This window comes from Mixophyes fleayi, chromosome 1 (genome assembly GCF_038048845.1).
Source record: "Mixophyes fleayi isolate aMixFle1 chromosome 1, aMixFle1.hap1, whole genome shotgun sequence".
NCBI classification, from domain to species: Eukaryota; Metazoa; Chordata; class Amphibia; order Anura; family Limnodynastidae; genus Mixophyes; species Mixophyes fleayi.
In genome coordinates this window covers 418,230,798-418,243,282 of record NC_134402.1, presented here as the reverse complement: position 1 = coordinate 418,243,282, position 12,485 = coordinate 418,230,798, and the positions used below count along the sequence as shown (strand labels likewise).

General features: G+C 41.1%; 1 protein-coding gene across 3 annotated transcripts in view; it reads right to left on the bottom strand.

The window, feature by feature from the left end:
* The window catches only part of LOC142099587 (3',5'-cyclic-AMP phosphodiesterase 4D), a 548,136-nt gene that overhangs the window by 269,679 nt on the left and 265,972 nt on the right, over positions 1-12,485 (bottom strand). Inside the window, exon 1 of one of the 3 annotated variants that reach the window (XM_075183182.1) lies at positions 5,262-5,579. The exons of the other annotated variants lie outside the window; for them this stretch is intronic. Within the exon in view, the coding sequence (XP_075039283.1) occupies positions 5,262-5,350 (89 nt within the window). The 5' untranslated portion in view covers positions 5,351-5,579. Of the gene's footprint in view, positions 1-5,261; positions 5,580-12,485 lie in introns of those variants that run through there. 3 annotated transcript variants of the gene reach the window in all.

Genomic DNA, 12,485 nt, shown 5'->3' with positions numbered 1-12,485 from the left:
GAGAATCCCGTCATTTTGGCCCCGCCCCCATGAGTAAATGACGTTTCGTCGAGGGGGCCAATATGACGCGATTCTCGGTGAATAGCGTCATTTTAGCAAGGGAATTGCGAGCTGCGGGAGAAATGCTAGCTCTCCCGGGAGTCCGGGAGACCGACCCAAATTTCGGGAGTCTCCCGGACTTTCCGGGAGAGTTGGCAAGTATGATATATATGAGATAAATATTTATAGATAGATAGATAGAGAGAGATAGAGACAGAGAGAGAGAGAGAGAGAGAGAGAGAGAGAGAGAGAGAGATAATATATATAGATAGATGGACAGATATATATGAGATAAATATTTATAGACACACAGTATATTACATAATAAGAAAAAACAAGCTTTCTCACCATAAGAAAAACATGGGGGTAATTGTATGAACCTCCGGATTCTTCAACTCCGGCGAGTTCAGCATCTTCAGCGCTTAAATTTAAAGCGGCGCTGCCTTGTAAAGGAAAGTCTCCCTTTACAAGGCAGCGCCGCTTTAAATTTAAGCGCTGAAGACGCTGAACTCGCCGGAGTTGAAGAATCCGGAGGTTCATACATTTACCCCATGGAGTAGCAGGCTTAGCTCGTTAGCCACTGAAGAGGGCTTCCTAGCAGAGTGGACTTAGAACCCAAAAAACAGCATTGTGGGGTCTCATGAGTGAGAACTATTCATTGTTTATCAAATTGGCCTAAAATCTCTTTATAAGGGCCTAAAACAATAAACAATTGGTAGGGATGATCCAGACGATGACTGGGACCAGCAGGGTACTAGTCACTTGATGACAATGTATCGGCAATCATTACTAATAGGCCTCATGACAACGTGTTGCTTGGCTTAGGTGACCTCCAACCTCATTTGTCCAATGTGATCACTCACTTGGTTGTCCACATTGTACACACTTAGGCCAAGCAGCTGGGCAGCATAACTTGCACAGATAACAACTACAATCTGATTAGCTACCAACCTGTTTTAAAATATTATTCTTCTTTATTCATGTAGTTCCAACATATGACGTAGTGTTTTACCATTTAGTCACTCACATCAGTTCCTGCCCAGCGGAGCTTACAGCCTACATGCTTTACCCACAAACTAGGGCCAATAGCCTATTAGTATGTGTGTTAATCTATAGAGGGAACCCCACGCTTCACATGATGAGAACATACCCCCAGCGCTGTGAGCCAATAATACTAACCACTATACCACAGTGCCCCAAGGAGTACACTTCTAGTGCCACACAATGTAACAATAGACACAAAACATCTCACACACTGCACATGGACAATAAATACGTTATCTCACGTACACATGCCAGGGTTCTTATCTGTATCTCCCAAAACAATATTGAATTGATAGTTACTACAGGCCGTTCTGTACTGGGCCGAGTATGATTCATCTGCTATGTTACATCTACATATTTTAGTATTCTATTTATAGGGGTCAGCACAGTTTGTCTTGGGACTCTGAGTAAACGTCATTAATGTCACAACAGCAGGCCTTAAAATAAATTGTAGCTGAACACACCAGGTCACATTGTATAATATAATAGTTAGCCCCCAAAATCATTTTCCATATCAGAATGTTTATTTTGTGCTTGCACAATGGATAGTTAAGAACAAGGGCCTCTTACTAACAGAAGATTGCGCAGTTTCACCTATCCTGTTCATCTGCAACTGCACAGATACTTACAGGCATATTGGACCACCCTCTTTATTAATAACAACATGTCATCAAAGGTGCATATATGTACATACGTTACATATATTTTTTTTATTATGAAATGTACCTAGATCATAGGCCCCCAGGCCTATGCTCCCCTATCTGATTTATTCTCTGCCTTATGACATAATCCACATTAAAGCCAGGTTCCGCGTCACGTGACTTCCGCTGCACAATGCAAAGAGGTCAGGCAGCACATCAGCGGAGGAGGTGGAGGGACGGCAGTATGATACGCAACATGTGCTCTACCTCCTTCTTCCGCATTAGTGTTGCAGCACGCTGACACACATGGACAGTCAAAATATGCTGATATTGTTATGTATTTATTACATTTAGATATGTTGTTATATTTACCCACCCAGTACTGTAGTAATGGTTCTCCGCAGAGCCGTAACTTAGAATTCTAGCGCCTGGGGCGAGAAAGACAAGTGCCGAACCCATAGCCTTCAATTTTAACCAAATGAACCTAAAATATTCCTAAATTGCGCCCCCATCAGTGTTGCGCCCTGGGCGGTCGCCCCTGTCGCACAGCCCTAGTTACAGCTCTGGTTCTCCATTCACTAGGACCCCATTACTCTGTGTATTGGGGACCCACAGGACTGTAAGCAATGTTTATGCTGCCATTAATACAATTAATGTCAATGAATAGTTTAATTATGGCTAATCAGTTAGATACTAGATTAGTAATGGGTGGTCACTGCCACTCCCAGCAGATTTGGGGTATGTTGGGATGTTTGAGTAGTGGGGGTATGTGGAGAGGGTTGAGTGATATGTAGTCTGAAGGGCGTTTTGGAATACATGTGGGATCTGAGTGACATGTGGGGGTGTTGGAGGAAGTGGGGGTCTGAGTGGTATTTGGAAGGATTCAGGGACATTTTGCTATGAGTGATGTGGGGGTGCGGAGGGCAATTTTTTTATTACCGAGATTAATGATGATGTGTGGGACCTTTGAACGTTGGGAAGCCTCATCAATGGCCTTACTCCAATAATCTGGGTGCACTTCTGTAAAACCAGACAAAACGGTTCATAACCAGGGAAGTGACCTCACAAAGCAAGAAACGGCTTCTGCACTGTGCTTATTTTTCTATTTGTAAATAACCGGCAGCATGGTATAGATCTGATAGGTAATACAATACAATGTAAATAAACTATATGTAGTATTCAGCAAGTTTATAGCAATAGGATGATTTGTTTTTTTTTATAAAGCCATCTAACAATTTCCTTCCTCTCACATATTATGTTATATTCTGCTTTTCGGCTGTGTGACCTCTGATCTCTGGCGTGGTGGCTACATGATGCTTTCTAGCACATTACATGCAGGCATTCCTTGGAGGCGTATATTCTGCACCTGCTACATGACAGATGATGATGATGACTTATGGTAAATCATGCGTATATACTGCTAATCCAGAGGCAGCGCATCTCGGGATGGGCAGCAGTCATTTTTCAGAGTAACTTGCCATTTTGCGACAAACTCCACATCAGCCGCTATATGTGCAACAAGAACGACGCTCAGAGGGTTCCGCATCTAAACTGCGCTATCAGATTGTGGTCTTCACATTGCAGACTGACATCTGAGGGATACCAGACATTGGTTGAGATCAGCAATCATTTTGGTCCTACACATTCAACTATTTGCAGCCAATTTGGACTAAAACTACCAAATTAACCGCCAGAACAAACACTTTGTCTATGTAAGTAACGATGAGTAAAATAACTAGTAACAAAAATGCCTATTTGCCCAGACGACAGCTTGGGCATACAAATGAACTAAGGGAACATCAATAAGAAATTAATATTTATTTATAATACAAAGAGTGGTGATACTGTATATATAAAAAATGTAAATTATATCTATATAAACAGCAATCTCTGATGTCATCGCTTCAGCGTTCATCAGGAAAAATTGTGTATTAAAAGGATTAATGCACTCCCTACTGCAACTGATATAGAAGTCGACTTCAGCCTTGTTATATGGCCACAGAATTCTTTGGTAACTTCTAATCTCCATATACTTTACTGTAGGGACCCCTCACACTAGTTTACATTTTGGACCTTCCCTCCGAGACATCCCAGAGCCGAGTTCCAAGGTACAAATGAAGGATACACGATAACACTATTTGCATCACCAATCCCCCGGCTACACAATGCCGAGATTTGTACCATAGTATGGTGGACGGCAGGGCCATGGAGATGCGATTCGCCTTGAATCAGGTCATCAAGGCCCCGTCAACTTTGAAAGGAAGTGGTGCACCATCAAGGAGGATGGCTTACTTTCCCAGGAGGCACGGTGAACGCCCCAAAATTCGGGAGTCATTACGCCAACATCTTCTGCAGAGACGTGCACAGTAATACATACATGGCATTATAGAAATTACATCATTTTTAACATTCACACAAACTGGAGACAACAGGAAAGAGTAACCTACTCAAAGAACTTACAATATAAAGTTACGAGTAAGACATATAGGAAAGTGGGTATCACAAGGAAGTTTATAAGGAACACGTAAAGTCAACTCTGTGTACCACAAACATCTAAGACACTTCTCCAAGAGCCCACTAAATAATCATCACTTGTTAGATCAAAAGGTCCACAGCGATCTACGCAAGTACAGTACAAAAAAAGAAGTTCTTACCAGGTTCCTGAAGAAGGCTTGAGTGAACTGTACACACAATTACAGCTATATAATAAAAACAAAATACAACATACAGTCTTCAAAAGTATATTTTGAGTTTGCAGAGACACTAGAGGTGCTACGTAAAATTACACTATTATACTACCTTAACCAGAATGCTACACAACTAGAATGGGTCATGCATCGTTTAAAGGTACAATATCTCCAAAATATACTTTTTAAAAAATGTTCTGTGCTTGTTACTTCATATCTGCTAGCATCTAAGTAATTATATAATGAAAGACTATCAAGTCACATTAACAAGCTAATATACAACAATAGCATTAGAACAAAATCAGCATAAATAAAACAAAAAAAATTGATCACGTGACCATAGAACATAGCTAGAAATAAATGTACCTTTAAAAATTATGGGTGTTTAATTACTCAAAACTCTATTGCACTCTGTCTCCAAATATAAAGAAGGAAAACCAACATTACATGCAAAACAGGTGCAAGTAAACTCATAAATGTAACTAACGTTAACTAATATGAATATTTATCACATTTTATGACCATAAAAATGGTCAAACTGTGTTAGTCATATCTAATTTAATCTAAACTGCATGTATAAGCCTATCAGTTCACAATATGCTAATCCATGAAGTACACACATAAAATAAACCGATATCACAATGTACATTTAAATATGTTTATGTAAATCCAAATGTTTATACACATTTCAGATGTATATGAGCGTGCAGCAATAATATCCTCACTGTGAGTGGGAATAGTAAATGAAAACATATTTAAATGGTACTAGGCACAAAACACCACACAATACTAACAGCAGAGTCATGGTGTATGCAGAACTAAGCTGTGCAACAAACAGTTAAATAACTACCTGTAGGATTTTAAAAACCTCAACCTCATCTTGGTCCTGGGCGAGAGACGAGGGCCGGGGGCTCCGGCTGGATCATAGAGAAAGGCCATAATGTTAACGCCGCGTGGAAAATATGATCCAGATGGTAATAAATAAGCAGGCAGGCGTGCAGGGGGTGCCGTGCACCCACCATGAAGCCCTCCTGGGGCTTTGGGGGAAGAAGCTGCTGGCAGACCCGTGCCAGGGTCAAGACACGGAGGCTGGTAGATACAGACTAGAAGGGATCACCAGGATTTCCTGCTGAGTGACACCTGCCCTATTACAGAGCTGTCACACACATGGGTTCTCATAGAGCAGACACACTTTATTAGAGAGGGAATCACTTTATCTGTTTACAATAATATCACGTGGTGTGTACAGTATGTGCAGGGCAGGCACAGGTCAAAGAGGTCATAGAGAGCGACAGCACTGAGGCTCTTTACAATTTATTGTGTGAACGTACATAGTCATACGCCAACATAAACCCCTCTGTATCTGACACCAGTCTTATCCATAACTTAATCACAATATAAGTATAGACAAACCAATCAATCATTTGTTCTCTCAGTTATCATGATTTAACTTTCAGATCATATACACAATACAAATCCTTACATACAACCTATGACACTATGATTGGACAGGTAAGATATCATATCCCCAAAAATAAAAATGAATTTTCAGATATTAAACATCAATTTGCCTCACCTTTATTAATATTGATAACCATACATTAAAATTAATATTAATAACTTGTTTATTAAAATATTTTAGGGTTGCTGCAGTTAATTAAGGGTCCTCTAAGCCTTTACGACTGTCTGTGACAATGTGTTTTCCTACTTAGAAGATCCCTGCCATCAATTTTCTCTCTAAACTGGGGAATGAAAGAGGCTAATCCAGTGAGAGCACTAGGACGTGCTGCACTGATAATCTGCTGTTCAGTGTAACTCTAAATGTTGCATCATTTTTTTTACAACCCTGTTGATTAGGTAATAGTATTCTTTCCAGAGTACTCCAGCGTAAAGGAAACAGTAAGGGTCATTTTATGAACGAATAAATATCCAAATGCAATGTGAAAGTTTTTGTGACTTCGTGTGCTTATTCTTGGGCAAATGTACCTATTTCTACGGAAAGCGTGTATATCTGCACGTCAAGATGCAGCTGTCTGCAGAGTGCGCAAAAGTTGACATCTTCTGATGGGTGAATCAGAGCGCTACTAGATAAGTGCGGCCAGGACAAATCTGGCGTCTCATAGTGTACCCACAAGCAGATTCAGGGTAATTAAATGATTCAAGGGGTGCCATTAATATTAATAATATAATTGAGCAGTGTAATAAAAGATTCATTGATGTCACAATCACCTACAGTATCCCAAGCAAGACCTTATTCTCCAGAAGCGTCCAGGCCAGATAGAATGTTCCGTAAAGGGTCAAACTACGATGGCTACAAAGCAACAGCTGTCGGTATGTTACACCATTATCCAGGGGTGTCTAAGCTGAGCAGTACTGTGACGTGGGACTAGATGATGAACAATTCCCAGCAGGATATGTGAATTTGTCACTTTTTATCACCCACCGTCAATAAATATAAACCTTTGAAGACCAGGGAACACTAATAGTGAGAATTGCATATATAATAAGAGGATTTGCACTATGTCGTTGGTCAATACAATAAGGATATTTCAAGGGATGAATACTTTCAGAGACCGTTCTATAGAACGCTGGGCTGTTCCTGGCAGTGACTGGTAACTATGCAGAATGCTGAGTGCCCAGGGAAGCTGCATTTGTCCTTGAACTAGTCTGTCCTATACTGGTTTATATGGTACACACAGTAACACTAGGTACTTCGGATATCACTGCATCCAGCCGCAGGAAGCTATCATTAGTCCCCTGAGACAGAACCATAGTGAGAGCTCTGATCTCTACCACCAGCCTTCTGCTGTGGAGGATTAAGCCTGATTAGCTGTTTCCTGCTAGTGTCATCTGTTTGTCAGTGTATTCTGAATTGTTTTTACATATCTTCTTTCATATAATTAACCTTATTGCAGTAAGAAAGAGTTGCTTGTGTATTTTTCAGCTCTCAAATGTAATTATGTTTGGATCATAAACTAACCATATTACCAATATACTTTCCTGACAAGGTGCTGGAGGACCTGGGTCACCCTGAGGGTTCTGTTCAAAATCTTAAACCTGGGTGCGTGGAAATGATATCTTTCTACTCCTTTAGGTCTCCCCTGAGCTCACCTGAGGCATCCGGCACACATGGAAATGTACAATCATTCAGCGTTGGGCACAGATGCATCTACCAAATGTACATAGGAAAAGACAGGAGCAAAAAAGTGTATTATGTTTATTTGTCAAAAGTCGGATGCATCTTATGACGTGTTTGGCTCAAAAACAGTAACGTTTGATCCAGGTGTATGCCCATTGTAACTTGTGTCTACTAATTCCCCGCGATAACACAGAGACAGCGTACAGCATATTATTATTATTATTATTATTATCATTTATTTGTTAGGCGCCACAAGGTTTTCGCAGCGCCGCACACAGTACAAACAGTAGACTATACAGGGTGAAACATTACGGAACAATAAACACAAAGTACCAATACTTCAGAAACTCCAGGCAGACATATGGAGTAAGTACGGAGCAGAAGAACAGGTGAGGACACAGGAGGGGAGAGGGGCCCTGCTCATACGAGCTTACATCCTAAGGGAGGGTGGACAAAACAGGCACGAAAGGGAGCCGGTGATGCAAGGGGGAGAGAAAAAGGGACCAGGGGAAAGAGGGGAGAACGAGCAGAGTAGATGAGGGGTAAAGTGGATGGTTGGTAGGCTTTGAGGAACAGGTGAGTTTTGAGTGCTCGTTTGGGAGCGAGACGGATGGAGCGAGGGAGGTCATTCCAGTGTAGGGGGACAGCCCGGGAGAAGTCTTGGATTCTGGAGTGGGAAGAGGTGATCAGAGTGGAGGAGAGGCGACGGTCATTTGCCGAGCGCAGGGAGCGGGCAGGAGTGTGAATGGTGAGGAGGTTAGAGATATAGGGGGCAGTAGACTGGGAGAGAGCTTTGTAGGTGGTGGTAAGGAGTTTAAAGAGGATTCTGTAGGGGAAAGGAAGCCAGTGTAAGGCATGGCAGAGAGGGGAGGCAGAGGAGGAGCGGATATGTAGCATAAAGATGCGATTTGACAGTGTCATGCTGTATTCACACTGCCGCCCCGGCAATATCCCGGGTATATGAACCCGGGATACTGCCGGGCGACAGAGCCTCCCACCCCGGCAAATTCCCGGGTAGACCAGGTTCACAATGAACCCGGGTCTGCCCGGATCTCCCTGGTAACATCACAAGAGGAGATTTGATTGGCTCCTCTTGTAGATTTTTTTATTTTTTTTAACTTTCAACAGTGTTCGGTGGGACCCGGGTTGAAAAATCCGGGTCTCACAGTCCAGACTGGCATCTACCCGGGTCGGACCCGGGAATAACCCTGCAAAAGACCCGGGTCTAATTGTCGGGTCAGCTGATCCAGGTAGATGCAGGGGACCTCGGCCTGGGTCGTGGGAGTCCCCCCGGCAATAACCCAGGTTTTTGAAGTGTGAACAGGGTATTAGTAGTATTACCCTATTAGTACACAATATACTAATGTAAGTGTCATACACACTGGAGAAAGGTGTCTGGACAAAAGCAAAAGTCCCATTTTTAATATAAAATGTAACTCATTATAAGTTAAATTCAATACAAATATATGTTGTTTTACCCCTTTAAAAATCAAATGTAAATCTTCTTTCCTGCAGTAGTCCAAAAGGAAATCTCCATTAGAATCATGTATAGGTGAAGAAAAATCTATTTTTTACAGCATGCCCAAGAAATAAAAATATTTACTCATTCAAGGTACCAAAAGGAAACCTATATATTCCCAAAAATTATATAAATTTTACTTATAAAATAAGTAAAGTATAGTATAGTATAGTAAATAAGTTAATCCCAGTGAAACAAACGAGGTTTGAAGAGGCTAAATATTGTTATATAATTGTGGGACGGATCCTGGCAGTAGAAAGGTTAAAATGCTGCCCAGTCGTACATGTAATGATTGTTACATTCTTATTAATGCAGAAAATACAAGATGAAACTACTGAAGATGAAGTAGATGAAGATAAATGGCAGTTTTATAGGACAGGTCCACCTTTGTGGAGAAACAGACAGGGAATTCTATTTAGAAAACTGTCCATTTGTTATGTAATCTAGACAAAGTAAGATGAGGGCACTATATCATAACCGATCGGCACAGTGGTTAGTATTGCTGCCGCAGATCATTGTGGTCATGGGTTTGATTACAACTAAGGGGTAGATTTACTGAACTGAGGGTTTGAAAAAGTGTCGATGTTGCCTATAGCAACCAATCAGATTCTAGTTATCATTTATTTACTACATTCTACAAAATGACAGCTAGAATCTGATTGGTTGCTATAGGCAACATCTCCACGTTTTCAAACTCACATTTTAGTAAATATACCACCAGGACACGAATCATGACATGGAGGCTCCAATCCTGCCAACTTCACTAGAAGGTAGGTAGGATGCGGGAGAACGGCCTGATGTCCTAGGAGTCTGAGAGCCCTACATGGAAATCGGGAGACTCCTGTACAATCCAGGAAATGTGGGCAAGTATGGTTCATATTCTGGGTAGAGAGTCTGTGCTGTTTGGAACGCAAACTGAGAGGTGAAGCTTAGTAAGGATTGGGGAACAGATGATTACCAAAGCCTGTTTTAGTGTCTCCTAGCAGGATGCAAAATGTGACTGTAGCCTAAACATGTCACCCTGAGCTACTTTAGCAGAACATTTGCTGCAGCGTCATATTGTGTGTGCAAGTGACTGCAGTCATCAGACTTCTGTGAATTATTTATTCTAAGTGCTGCATTACAAAACTTGTATTAGACGATCCCACGCTCTGAGAAGAACCTATGATTCTACCAAGAAAGAAGTGCGATTTGACGCGGACATGCACTTACTGCATTAGTCCTTAAATCTACTATTTATAGAGAAATCTATACACATTTCCATGCTCAGAGGCTTCGCTAAAGTTATACATAAAATTATATACACAAGCGTGCATGACATCCTGAGCTAACAATCTCTTACTTGACGAGAAGCAGTGAAACATATTTTTATGAGCTTATACTTCTGGTTAGTTTGTATTCTCTCTTTAAATCATTATGTTTAAACCTGCCAACACAGACGGTCTCAACGAGGTCAGGGAGATAAGCGGCTTACAATTAAGATTACTGTGGAGTAGCCTTAAGCCTTGATTTCAAAACTGACTGTATCTTGTACCTTGCACAGTTTTGAAACTGACAGTGAAATTCACAAATAAAGCAAAGCAGAGGTCTGTATTCACAGCGTCACTGCCAGAGCTGTAGGATGATGAAAGGCCCAGGTTATCTGCTAGAAAGAAGGGCATAGGGTTACCATGGTAAAAATATTAATACAGGTTTTAAATGCAGGGGCAAACGCAGGATTTGTAGAGGGGGGTTTCCATGCTACGCCGCCAGCATGCGTGGGGGCGTGACCAGCATGCATGGGGGCGTGACTATTGTTTTAGACAGTCCTTGGCTGCTCTCCAACTCTTCCAATCTACATCATATACACAGGCAATTCCTATCCCAATCATATACACGGGGCAAGCCACCTCAAGCATACAGTGCCCCATGCTGGGAGGGGGTTTCCAGACACTAGGAAACCCCCCCTCGGTTTGCCTACGAAATGAGGCTCCATTGGCAAATTGTGCACTGGGAATTGACAACTATGATGACACAGAGATATCCATTAAGCATTTTAAGATTTACATTATTCAGGAATTGGTTTTATGCCCAAAAATAAGAGAAAACACCCACGCTCTTTCCCCTCCTGCATCCATGACATACAAGGCCTGTACAGCAGTAGCACACCATGAATAAATGAGATCTATTGTGATCAATGTTATCCAGTGTATTCAGAACATAAGATGCAGGCATTTCTTTAATTATCCAAAAATATGGCAAATATAATCATCATCAGCTATTTATATAGCGCTACTAATTCCACAGCGCTGTACAGAGAACTCACTCACATCAGTCCCTGCTCCATTGGGGCTTACAGTCTATATTCCCTAACATACACACACAAACAGACTAGGGTCAATTTAATAGTCGCCAATTAACCTACTAGTATGTTTTTGGAGTGTGGGAGAAAACCGGAGCACCCAGATGAAACCCACGCAAACACGGGGAGAACATACAAACTCCACACAGATAAGGCCATGGTCCGGAATCAAACTCATGACCCCAGCGCTGTGAGGCAAAAGTGCTAACCACTTAGCCACTGTGCTGCCCCCCCCAAAAAAAACTAATATATATATATATATTATACACCAAGAGGAAAACAGAGAGATTAATAAACTGCTGGGAAGAAAAACAAAAGAAAAATATTTCAATGTGCAGGTTTGTGGAAGGACCTTGTAGGGGTCATGTAATTCTCACCAACGTTTGATGACACCCTTCCAGGAGATCCCGAAAGGGAGGTCCAGGGGTCAAAGCTTCGATGGCGTGATTCACAACAAATCCCATCATCCTGGCCCAGTGCCGCCCACTTCACAAGGCTGGCAAACGGGACTTGTAGGCTCTTGTTGTACTACAACAGTATTTCATTTTCTTTTACTTTTTTTGCTTAATTGCATTTATTTATTAAGCGGTTTCCCAATGTATTGTGTGGCCTTACTGCTCATATTGGAATGAATGGCAAATTTCACAGGCTGAGTGAGATTATTGTTGGAGATTTTTATGACAACTTTACAATTATCCCTTTAATATAAATATCCCTCTGCTCTACCATTTACAATCCTGAAATCAATGATTTATGTGACTGTGATTTTATGAAGGAGATTTACATGGCAGCTAACCTTTACTAAATTCCGTGCATTGCAAATCGTCTTGAAAACCCACTACAAAACAGGACATTTGGTCATAATTATCCATTGATAGATCCCTGCTCATTGTTAGTCAACAAATAGAACTTTCTAAAAGGAAAGCACAGGAACAATCAAATATCTGCAACTGTGCTGTAAAAAAAAATCATTGCTCTTAATTTAAAAGAATCAATGTTATAGATTAAGAATACATAAATATTGTAACATTGTTACAAAAAAAATATTATTTATATTAATTGGCTATTATTGTCA